At 32.8% G+C, this 12,705-nt stretch overlaps 4 protein-coding genes across 4 annotated transcripts; 1 reads left to right on the forward strand and 3 right to left on the reverse strand.

Annotated features, from left to right (window-relative positions):
- Positions 1-465: 465 nt before the first annotated feature.
- Positions 466-1,681, forward strand: LOC18016234 (protein HAIKU1). The gene is made up of 2 exons (XM_006398310.2): positions 466-585; positions 773-1,681. Exon 2 carries the CDS (start codon positions 784-786, stop codon positions 1,489-1,491), a length of 708 nt encoding a protein of 235 aa, XP_006398373.1. The 5' UTR covers positions 466-585; positions 773-783; the 3' UTR covers positions 1,492-1,681.
- A 946-nt stretch (positions 1,682-2,627) lies between these two features.
- LOC18016235 (abscisic acid receptor PYL1) lies at positions 2,628-3,700 on the reverse strand. The gene has a single exon (XM_006398311.2). It carries the CDS (start codon positions 3,467-3,469, stop codon positions 2,819-2,821), a length of 651 nt encoding a protein of 216 aa, XP_006398374.1. The 5' UTR covers positions 3,470-3,700; the 3' UTR covers positions 2,628-2,818.
- A 3,650-nt stretch (positions 3,701-7,350) lies between these two features.
- Positions 7,351-8,455, reverse strand: LOC18016236. Its single transcript, XM_006398312.2, has 4 exons — positions 8,378-8,455; positions 8,093-8,251; positions 7,826-7,990; positions 7,351-7,585 (listed from the first exon to the last, which is right to left on the reverse strand). Exons 1-4 carry the CDS (start codon positions 8,453-8,455, stop codon positions 7,418-7,420), a joined length of 570 nt encoding a protein of 189 aa, XP_006398375.1. The 3' UTR covers positions 7,351-7,417.
- Positions 8,456-9,290: 835 nt separating this feature from the next.
- On the reverse strand, positions 9,291-11,465 carry LOC18016237 (mitochondrial carnitine/acylcarnitine carrier-like protein). The gene is made up of 3 exons (XM_006398313.2): positions 11,181-11,465; positions 10,037-10,428; positions 9,291-9,962 (listed from the first exon to the last, which is right to left on the reverse strand). Exons 2-3 carry the CDS (start codon positions 10,426-10,428, stop codon positions 9,446-9,448), a joined length of 909 nt encoding a protein of 302 aa, XP_006398376.1. The 5' UTR covers positions 11,181-11,465; the 3' UTR covers positions 9,291-9,445.
- Between the last annotated feature and the right edge of the window lie 1,240 nt (positions 11,466-12,705).

Raw genomic sequence — 12,705 nt, forward strand, 5'->3', positions numbered from 1 at the left:
TGATTACAATTAGACGTAAGTTTCGTACTCCGTACTTTCGGAGAAGATAACGCTGATTTGATTTGACATGGGATATTTCGTTTTTAACCGTCTCGATGATTATGCCGTCGTGTCATAATTGGGAGATATTAAATTTGATAATTTACGTATATGAATTGGTGACGACAAAACAAATCGTTACTGTCAATATTTCCGACCATGTTTATATACCATCAGCCTATCACTTTTTTTTTTTTTGACAACCAGCCTATCACTTAAATTACAAACTTAACTTAAATCTTGGTATAAAGTATGACTAAATATACAAACAACTTTGGTAATATCACTAATATATGTCCTCAAGTTGTTTATATATTTAATCCACTTGTTGGCTGTTGAATAAAACTATGAGAAACTAGGTTTTGGATTAGGATTAAAAAAAGTTAAACTTTGTAAAGAAATAAATATATGGTGCGGATGAGATCAAGAGAGTCAAAAAAGTCATACTTTCCTATTTTTCCTTCTTCTTTAAAAGCCCCTCTTGTTTGTTCGTCTTCTCTTCTTCTTTTCCAAATCTTCATTTCTCCGGTCAACATCAAATAACGCGTAAGGCTTTCTTTCTCGTTAAAAGGGTTTAAAACCCTTTTTCGTTGCGCTAGTTTCAGAGAATTTCTTTGTTCAAATAAGTTTCAAAAACTGTAATTACCTCAAAGATACAAAGGCTTTTGTGGTTTCTCTGATAATAATTTACCAAGATTTTTTGTTTGCTCTGCTTTTTTTTGTTTGGTTACAGGTTTAATTATCATGGATGATCAGAGAAATCGTGTTAATGATCATCATAATAATGATAATCATCATCACCATCTAGGTGTGAATAAGATAGGAAGAAACATCCGTAAAGATCCACCAACCCAGCAAAATCAACAACAAAATCCTCAAGCGTTGGTTTATAATATCAACAAAACCGATTTCAGGTCCATTGTTCAGCAGTTAACCGGACTTGGCTCAACTTCTTCAGTCAATCTTCCACAGTCAACAAACCCAAACCCACCAAAACCTCCAAATTCAAGATTGGTCAAAGTTAGACCGGCTCCTTTAACTCAAGTCAACCGCCCTCCACCTCCTCCTCCGATTCAATCAGATCCAATGGTCTCTCAACCGGTTCAGACTGTTAACCAATTTTCAATTAATCCAGCTGAATCTCCAATTTCGGCTTATATGCGTTACTTAATCGAATCAAGCCCTGTTGCAAACCGACCTCAGCTACAAAACCAAAACCCGGTTCGATCATCAACCAGTTCATTTCTTTCTCATCAAACCGGTCCTAATCCAATGTTTTTTCAGTCTCCAGCTTCACAATTTGCTTTGTCACCACCGCCAAGATCCTCATTTCCGTTGTTATCACCCAATTTTGCATTTTCGCCGCGGTTTTACGGCGAGAGTGAATCGCTACCTCCTCCATCACCGGGATTTTTCTTCCCGTTACTCAGTCCACTGTGGAAAAATCAATAGCTTTCTTTTGATGAAACTTTGCCAACTAGTAAGCACAAGCGCAATGTAACATCAAATAGTAGAAAGAACAATAAACATTTGCTCATTTCGTTTATGTATTGGAAATTAGTTTTTGTATCTAAATGTGGTTGGTTTTTGAAAATTAGTTTTTGTATCTAAATGTTGAGTTTATTCTTAATTTTTCTTACGAGTATGTAAAGGTCTGGAGTATATTAAGAATACCAACTACTCATAAGTTGTAAAAATATTACAAATTAGTACCAAAACTACCTCAGAAAGATTGTAAACTGAGACAAAAAAAAAAAAAAACTCAGGCAATATGATTGATAATTAAGAAATGGATTTTCAAACAGTAGGTACCCCATTCTCATAATAGAAGTTTAGTGGTAATCATTAAAGTCGTGGTGCTAAAAAATCCTGTCTTCTGATTGGTTTACCGTCATTAAAGTCTGGACCCTTTGAATTTTCACTTTTGTTTTGTTTTCTATTTTCTAATCAAATAAAATTTCACTTTCTGACTTTCTTTTTCTTTTATTAACCAAGTTGGGCAACTTGCAGTACCCACTAGATTTGTCTCTTTCCCTAATGGAATAATACGAGAGAGCATATCCTCATTTGTCACTTTTGCTTCGAATTTCTCTACATCCATAATTATGCATATTTACGTTAGTAAAAAGTTTACGACCGTAAATTTAAAATGAGAGGAAAAATAAAAAAAAATCTCATAATCCGATTCCAACTTTGTGATGTTAATGGGCTCATTCGTCATTCAAACCCCTTCTCCTCTCCTAAAATTGAGTCCAAAAAAATACAATATTGTCGACTATGGAAATTGAAAAAAAAACGAAAATAGAAAACCAGAATTATTAATTCAAAATTTTAATGCAGCTACGGCCTACGGATGATTGTTTGTTGTCTTCGTTAAATGGTATAAACCATGCTAAATATTTGACGAATTGCAAAATAATTTCGCCATTTCACGTATTACAAATATTAATTTTAAAAATTGTGTTTCAGCTTCTGTTTGTTTATAAACAAAATTATATTGAAACGGAAATAATACGACACCATCCCTAATTTCGTGATGTAGACATTGGATTCATTTTAAACTTATCGAACATTCCAAATTCCAAATATCCAGGAGACTCGACAAAAACGATGAGGTAAAAAACGGAATATAACCACCATTAAACGAGCAAATATTACAATTCAGGAAAGAAAATAAATTGTTTTACAAAGGAAAAAAAAATGAAAAATTAAAAAGAAGAAGAAGAAGAAAAATTCCCCAATTTGTGTTTTGTTTGTCGTGTTCATTTTTTTTTTCACTTCACCTGAGAGAGTTTCCACCGTCGCCGGAATCACGATTCATAGCTTCAGTGATCGACGCGAGTTTCTGCAGATTCAGTTTAATCACAGTATCGGCGAACAAACGCGTATCCTCCTCCGTGTTTCCTTCCGGCACATCAACGACGTACGATTCAAGAACAATGGTCCAGATCCGTCCATCTCTCTCGAATCTATGAACCGTCGTCACCGATTTGTAATTCCTCAGCCTGTGTTCGCCTCCGGTGATGCTAAACCCAGTCACTCTCCGATCGTCGTCGAGGAGATCGAGTCTCTCCCTCGACGTGTTCGCCGGAAGTCCACTGATCACCGTCACGTCGCGCGTGCAGCCCACACGCATCTCGAATCCTTCCTCGACGGAGCAGCTTTTGATGAAGTGTTTGTAAATCTGAGGCCGATCGAAGCGTCTCACGACGGACCAGACGGTTTCCGGCGGAGATTTGACGCGTTGAGAGAGGAGTGAAGAGCATCGTCCCGGACCGAGTTGGTAGGTGTGGAACTCGGCGATTGAGTCGGATAGCTCAGTGAACTCGTCGTGAGTCAACTCGGAAGGAATCATTTGGTGATGGAGTGTAGAGATTGTTTGGGTTTCGTCTTCTACTTCTCCTTCTCGTATTGGCTCTGAGTCCGCCATTGATGTGGGATTTAAATCTGCTTCCCGATTTGAGGTCGTACCAAGAGAAGTTGAATTTTGAAAAGAGGAAGAAAGGTAAAACTATAAATCGTTGAGAAAGATGAGGGTAAATATGGAAATTGAGTCAGTTGAGTTTTTTTTCTTTTAATTAAGAAAATATTGGTTACCACATAAATGTCATTTGCCACTAAATATTTTGGACTTTTATTTGTTGATTACTATATTTTTCAGAAACGAAACAATATAGTCCCTCCCTAGTATAATTTAAGCAATTTAGCATCAATTGACAATTTTATTCTTCAGTATTCTTTATTTTGTATTTGATAAAACGAAATTAATCAATTGGTACGTAAGAAGTAGAATCGAAAGAGATACGGTAGGTACAAGTTATAACCATAAGACATTGCCAGCTGTATTCTTGGCGTCTCCGGACATTTAATTTGAATGTCCATTGTATTTTGCAATGTTAAAAAAATCGCTAATCGATAGCTAGGCGTATAGAGTAGCGCTTAAGCAGATTAATCGGAGACTAGATTGAGACTAGGTTGAGTCTAGGCGTTAACGGAATTTTTATTAATTTTTATTAATTTTTATAAATTTTTATTTATATATCATATTTTTTTTTAAAAAATAATCATTTATTTGAAAATTATTTTATCAAAATTTATGTTTTAATAAAAAATAAGAAAATTTGATAAATAGATTATAGAATAAATTTTAACATAAAAACTAAACTAAAAATCATCAAATTCTGCAAAGAGAAATCTATCTAATTCAAACACATCCATATCCACCACCTGCTTATTTTTAAACTCAAATTCAAAATCAATGGCTATATCATTTCCATCGTCGGAATCAATATCTCCGCTAGGCTTATCACTTTGGGTTTGGTAAGTTGGATGCCCATTAGATAATTCATTGATTTGAAATGGATCGACTAACGATTCTTCAGCAAAAATTTATGAAGAAACTAGGGGTGATCCGCGTTTCGCGCAGAATTTTGTATTGTATTTATTGACATATTTAAGAAAAAACTCTACAATATCAATTTTTTTCATTAGATTTTGTATTTTAATTTTTTATATATACTTATTGTATTTTATATTTTATATAAAACATTTTAAAAATAATCAAATAATATATTAATTAAAACTTTAAATCAATTTAGTTTATAGATATATTTATATTTATGCGGGTTTATGATTTTGGAACATATACAATTCTTAATTGTTGCATTCAGGAAAAAAATATATGTAAGAGGCAATTAATTATTTAAAAATATCTCAATTCCCTAACATATTTTCAAAATATATTCATAATTTATTTTTTACACCCATTTCCCTCTCCATCTCCCTCTCCCTCTCATTCTCCATCTCCCTCTCTCTCTCCCTTTCCCTCCCACTATCATTTTCCCTCTTACTCTCCTTTTCCCTCTCATGTTCTCTCTCTCATCAATGCAACATGTTGAACCACATACAACATATTGGACCGGTTGAAATTTCTATTTTTCTCAGATTTCTGTTTTTTCTAGTCACTCTCAATGTCACATCTCTAACCTGAGTTCTGTATAATTTTTTAAGGGGAACTTCACCTATTTTATGTTTCAAAGATTAGGTTGAACATGTTAACATTTTGTAATACCACAATTTGTTTCACAAATATGCATTCTCACTCTCTATATTATTATTTAAGTAGTCATTTCAACAAATAAATTTTATTTTGTAAATTATTACATGATATTCTATTACAAATAACAAAAATAATTAAAATAGAAAATGATATAATTGTCACTTGAGCTTTTTGAAACTCGTGCAAATATTCCTAACCCGTCTATATGTATTTTAATTTTATAATTTATTATTCTAATTTTCTTCAAATTTATGTCTTTTGTTATATTCTAGTGTTTTATATGGGTTTTAAAACGAATTTGGATATTTTTAGATATTAAAAAATTTGGATCCGAGAATTTGTTTTTCAGATTTCACAAAACTGGATCCAAATCTGGGTATCTTAAAATTTTATGTTTTACTATACATATTTTTGAATCATATAAATAAAATAAATAATTTAAAATAATAATGACTAAATACATTAATATATAAATTATTATATATAAAGAGTGTCTATTCATATTCTTGTTATATTAATGGATGATAGTTACTATGAGAATTAAAGTATAATAACACAAAATATAATAAATTATAAATTAATAAATGAATTGATGATGTGTCAAAATTTTAGAGTTTGAGAAAATGATGTGACATCATGAGAAGAGAAAACTTTTTACTTTATATATATAGATAAGATAAACGACGGTGGAGTAGTAGAGATGATTATATTAAGTTATTAACCCTAAACAAACGTTTTAAATCTCTTTTTTTTTTTACTTTTTGTAAATCAATGTTGGTTTACCATCCAAAACTATAAAAATTGATTAAAATAAAAATAATTAGTATGATTTGATAGATTTGATAGATTTGGTCTAATTTTTCCAATTTTTTTTCTGATTTATTCCAATTTATTACTAAATCAGATTTACTTCACTGATTTTATGAAAATTGGGTCGACTAATCCCGAACAGCCGCCTAGGCACCGACTTGGCCGATTTTTTGAACACCGATATTTTGTATACATACGTACACATACACTTTTAACCACTAAAAATATATTGATTTTGATGATTTAATATTATTTACTCATAAACTTGATTTTGTTATAGTGTCTTTGATCGATTCCATGTCGTTTTATTACCTTTTATCTATCTCCGATTCCATTTGGTTATTTTTGTTTAAAGTGTATATGTATTTTGTTATTTTAGTTTGTCCCCCATCGGAAACAGTTAATTAATCAACATTATGAAGTAGATTAGAAAACTGCGACATCGTTTTCTCTTAATTAATTGCGAATTGACTTACGGTCATATTCCGTTTTTTCAATCTATTCCGTTTTCTACAACCTCCAACACACTTGAAATCATATGCCAATTTCTACATTAAAAAAAAAAAAAAATGCAGAACTACGTTATGGCTTATTGACCAATCATAATACCAAAATCGATTCCTCTCATATATATCATAATCGATATCTCTAAATTTTATTACGCTAAATGCATTTTCCTGTATTTAGAAATTTTAATTAGAAGGAGAATATATTCTGGTAGACAATGAAATGGAGCTGACTCAAACTGTAATGATTAAATTATTTGATGACATTAACCTTTCCTAAAGTTAAAGTTAGAAAATACTTCATATATATATATATGAATAGATTGTTATATATATATATATATTCTTTAGCAATATTATAGATATAATAAATGTATCATCAAAAAGTCAATTTTGTCGAATAATATTGATTCTGATCATGTTATATATAAAAAAATATTGATTCTGATCATTGCGAACTTTTTTATTCTAAAATTTTGCTTGAAAGATTTCCAAATATAATATTTTAATTTTAAAGAATCCACTGACCAAGTTATATAATGGGATGTACATGTAAAAAAATATATATAAACAAATAAACGTAGTGGAATATACAGTTATACATATATCTACAGCCACAGGTTTGTATTTTTTGGGGGGGAAGTTGCTTTATAGTACATCCTAAAGGTAATATGATGTAAATTTTTTAATAATGATATAGTACATATTTTGGCTTACATATGAGCATTAGAGCATATATATATATATATATATAATCAGTTTATGTAAATTACTACAAATTTGTAACTCCTATTCCTATCTACTGGCCTACTGCCATATTATACCTGCATTATAGGCAAAGACACTAGATAATCATGTTTACTGAATCCATCAACAATATGTTAAGCAAAAATTGATTAGTCCTAAATTGGCAGATAAAATATCGCAGAGTTGTCACGAAAAAAAACTTAGGTTTAAAACGAAAGATGAAATCATGCATAGTGCAAACAACAACAAACTGAAATTAGCAACCCAATAAATTTAATCGAGACCATTTCTTGGGAGATTTTGTCTTCTTTTTCTTTGGTTTGCAAGTTTCATTAGCATCCTTTTTCTCCTTCTTCGTCTCCAATAATGGTTTCTCGATATTTATCTCTTCCTCTTTCTCTTCTTCAATCTTGTCTTCCATTTCCTACACGTTAAAATAACATGTTAAATCACAATGAATAGATTCATTAAGTTTTTAATTGTTATGAAAGCTACAAAAAACGATATGCTACTGCTACCCAAAAAAATGTTAGACAGATTGATACAGTTATGAGATGACATATTTTAATCATGAATATCATTCACCATATGTTATTTTTGTAATACATTAGTGAATTTTTTTTAACTCTATATTAAAAAAATACAACAAATAAAATACATGTACCCGAGGGTCTTTTGGATGTTGTAAGGGGATATGAAAAGGATTGATGTTGCTAGTGAAAATGGGTAATGCCTTTGTCAAATCTTTCTTAATCCTTTGGCTTGATGTTTCACCGGACCCTCCAGTTGAAGTAGAAGATGCACTGCTCGATTCCAACTCCAAACATATCTTTTAAACATTATACAAAAAACCCGTCAAAACAATATACAACTAACCTCACAAAAGAACTTTTGTCTAAAATCTAGCTACAGTGAAACCATCCATATATACCTGAAAAAGTCTAGTCTCCAAAGCCGCGATTCGATCTAGCAACGATCCTTTGAAATAAGCTTCTCTAACCGCTGTGCCTCTATCGATTAACGCACGTGTGGTAGCTGCACTTTCATCTTTCCATTTCGGAAGGTTTTGTTGTCTTTCTAAATTCTTTATCTACATGCACAACACGAAGAAACATAAAAGAACAATTAGTAACTAGTAAGAATATAATTAAAATCAAGTTCATCAACATATTGTATACTAATTTTAAATTTCAAAGGTTAGAAAAAAACAATTTACAACGAAATCCAAATGATCAAGCCTAGAGAGCATAGGCAAAGAAGAGAGAGAATGTCTTTGTTGCTCCATCGTCTCCATTAGACTTGTTAACTTTTTTCCCCTCGAACTATGATATTAGTTTTTGGTTTTTATAGTAAAAAAAAAAGATATAAATAATAACAAAATGTAAGAAGATAAAAGAAAAAGTGGTTGTTGAGTTCCCTCCTTTTTTTCCTGTTGACACTCTACTGTCCAAGCACTAGTCATACGCTAGTTAGTTATCCGCCACGTGACATATTTTCAATGGGCTTATGGCCTTCAATGGCCCAGACCATGTTAAAAATACGTTTTACTAAGACTGGCTCGTATTAGTCGAGGGTTTTACGGAACAAATACCACACCGAGTCGATATGCAAAAGAAAGAAAAAACATGTGAACTGAAAAAAAGATTAAATAAATATATAATTACAAAAATAAAAAAATATGGTCAAACGAAAAAATTAAAAATATGATTTGTATACCTTTGAGTGTTGTTTTAGGATTTACGGTTTAGAATTTGGAGTTTAAATTTTAGATTTACTAATTGATAAATAAAAAATTAGATTACTTTCTTAGACTATTTTCATTATTCTCCTATTTAATTCGGGGTAGGGCATAGTGAATAACGAAAAAATTAGGAGTGGGACATTTCACTTTTTTTTTTGTTTGGATATTTGTTTTGTTTAGTTAGTTCAGTTGCAACTTTAGCCAAAATGATCTCGGTTTGGTTCAGTTAGTTCAATACGGTTAATTCGGTTTGGGTTGATCTAGTTCGGTTACATTCGATTCGTTTTTTTTTTGTCTAATAAAAATATAACTGATTTCTAATAGATGCCATTTTGGTTCGGTTTAAATCGGTTTGGCTAATATGTTCACACTTCACTCCTCACTTAGATCTGTTAAATCGGCACTTTGAAATATAATTGTGTAAAGAGTTACATAATTTTTGCTGAAACTTTAAAAGAATCAACTAAAAACCGAAAGATCAAGGATCAATGGAACATCCACAAATCGGAACAACAGTTAAAAACCAAACCAAACCAAACCGGTTTAACCCAAGCTTGACCTTGTCATCTCATAAGCCAAGAAACAAGCAGCATTTGCAGGAACACTCCTAGCCATGGCAGGACCAAACCCTTTATACAAACCTTTAACTCCTTCAGCTTTCAGAATCTTCCTAAAAGCATCCATCGAGCCCGAGTATCTAGGGTTCTTATAATCATCAACTTGAAGAACACTCTTCACCACATCGGTCGGGTACACAATCCCCCAAAAGGAAGCACCAGCGACACCACCAGCCATGATCAAAGATCCTTGTCCTAAACTCGAAGTGTCTGAACCACCAGCCAAGAACCGCTTGAAACCTTCGTAGACTCCAAACATTGTTGCGTTTCCAGGGACTTCACGAGCAAATGTCGGAAACAAGCCTTTGAACAGACCTCGTGCACCTCCTTCTGATCGTAGGACATGACGGGCTACGTCCATTGGTCCACCGTATTTCACAGCCGCAACCACTGAGCCTGTGGTAGAAGAAGCGCTGGCTAGTGCACCACCTTGTGCTTGCAACCTAATACCAAAAACAAGAATTGAACACAAAGATACATCTTTTAGCTCTGTTTGCTCATTACAAAAGAAGCTGACCTGCATTTGATCAACTCGGTGGGACAAGCAAGGAAAGAGACTGCGAAACCAGCGCCTGCGCCGCACACAAACTGTTGACTAATGGTCAATGGAACTCCAGGGTCAGATCTAAGCAGACTTTCCATTTGACCTCTCACGGTGAAGAGAACAGCATTGAAGGCAGCGACGGTGGCGAGAGGAGCTCCCATGCCTTTGTACAAACCTTTAGGTCCTTCAGAAGCAACGGTCTGTTTAACCGCATCGATTGCACCTGTGTACCTTGGTGGTTGTCCTGGTGTTGGAGCTGGTTGGCTCTGAAGTTTGACCTTGATTGTGTCAAATGGATGACCTACAATTAGTTGAGCCGCTCCTCCAACAGTCCCTGAAGCTAAATCTTTTGCCGCATCCGCCATCTCCAAGAAACCAAAACAAAAATCAAACAAAGTTCTCAGAATCAATCAAAATCAAAACTTTTTTTTTTTGTTAAATGAAAGAATCCTTGAGATTGACTTATGACATAAACCACTTGAATCAACCAAATCTCTCAGAATCAACCAAAATCAGAATCTGTGTTAATGAAGAATCTTTCGAGATTAACTATTGAGCTAAACCACTTAAACCAATCAAATTTCTCCGAATCAACCAAAATCAAAGCTTGTGTTAATGAAGAATCTTTCAGGATTAACTTTTGAGCTAACGAGCTCAACCAAATATCTCAGGACCAACCAAAAATCAAAACTTTTTGTGAATGAAGAATCCGTCAAGATTGACTTTCGACCTAAACCACTTGAACGAGCTTGGTGTAACCAGAACATTAACCCACTTGGGATTATAAGAGATTTCATCAGAAAGTTGGATTTTTGTAAACCCCGAAAAAGTTGGAAACTTGTAATCCCAGAACTCTAATTTAATCTAATCATTCCCGAAAATGGGGATTCAGAAGACAATGAGATAAGGGTTTACAAAAAAAAACGGAAAATCTACAAATTCAGATACTAAAAAGATCTAATTTTTCCTCAGAAATTTGAATTTTCTCTGATAAAGTCGAAATCTTTACATCCTCAGAACTCTAATGCATTCCAAATAACGTCAATTTGGAAGATTCAGAAAACATGAGTGAAATCAGATCGAATACCAATCGAAAGTGATTAGATTGTTTGCTTACCAGGGTTGGTGAGAGAAATGGCAATCGATATTGAATGGATCTCAGAAATCTTTTTAAAACAAAAACAAATCCAGATGCGAATTCACGGGATGGAATCAGAGACACAAACAAGTGATCAGATAAAATACAAAAGAAAGAACTTTAAGTGGACATAAAAGGTTTATACACTCAATCTGCTCTCTACGCCACAAAGGATGGAGCTGTGCATAGACAGAGGTTTTTTTTTTCTTTTTTTGTATTTTTTTTAAAAGCGTTTTGTTTTTTCGGTTGGTGAAAAGTGAAGATGAGTTTTTTTTTTGGTCTTTCGAATCTCAATAAACATGTCAAATTGGCTGGCTGGTCAGAAATTCGATCAAGCCTAATAGGTAGGTACGTCTTTAGTCAAATCAGCCATATCGGGTCAGATATTTTGAGATTTTTGTTTTTCTTTGTATAACAAAATTAGTTTTCTTACAATTTAAGCCAAGGTGTCCTCAATTGCAAAAGTAAAAAAAACTACAGTATTTTGGTAGATGGTGGAACTCGAATATAGTAATTTTCTAACCCAAGAACTCGAATATTTCTTTGTTAAATAGGGTTAGAAAAAAGGATATTGTGGATATTAATTTTTCTGGTTCAATTCATTTTTGATTTTGAAATGAGTCTGAACGGATACCGGAGTTTATAGGTTTAGATACGGTATATATGTATCATAGGTATTCAAGCCTGCTTAGAATTGTTCTGTTTTTGTTTTTTTTTGTCTAAAGCAACCAACAAAAGAAATTCGTCCCCTAGAAAACATTTTTTTGGTGAAAAAGATCAAAAACTGCAAGTTAATGGTTCGGTCCAGACACACAGAAGACATTTCACCCAAACCAAACCACTACACCATTTCCAACTCCTAAAATATGATGCTTTTAAAGTTCTTGATATATTTGACGTTTAAAGCATTTGTTTGTTAGGTTTTAGCATAGGACCGACTATGTTGATATTGAAGATAGAAAAGAGAAGAGAAGAGGAAGACTTAGCCAAAAGATCATATGAAACACAATATACACGTACGTATTTGTGTATTTCTTTTTAAATAGATATTTAAATTATATAATTATTCACAGCATTTCATTAATGTTACATATATAATATAAATCAAGTCATGACAAATTCTCTTTGTCATAATTACATCGATGATCGATGAATTCTCTTTTGTTTTAAGTTCACCCAAGAATATTTACCATTTAACCGATTGGTATTTTACTGGTAGAGTCAGATCAATTCGAGAAGCCTGATTTAAAATACATAAGGTACATGTATCCACCTAAAACGGAGTGTTACTAATAGTATGTTAATCTTGATTTCTAGGTGGATCCTGTATTATATTTACATGGCGATCATCGTACCAAGACTTACTACATACTGGAGTGTGAGTAACAATATTGCCGCTAATTATCTATTACAATAAAGTTGGGTTTTTGTTTCTTCTTCAGACTATCTATATAGTTTCTCTTCTGTAACCACGAAATGTTTTGCACAGCCAGACGACTTTGAC

This window comes from Eutrema salsugineum, unplaced genomic scaffold (assembly GCF_000478725.1).
Source record: "Eutrema salsugineum unplaced genomic scaffold, Eutsalg1_0 scaffold_20, whole genome shotgun sequence".
Classification (NCBI taxonomy): Eukaryota; Viridiplantae; Streptophyta; class Magnoliopsida; order Brassicales; family Brassicaceae; genus Eutrema; species Eutrema salsugineum.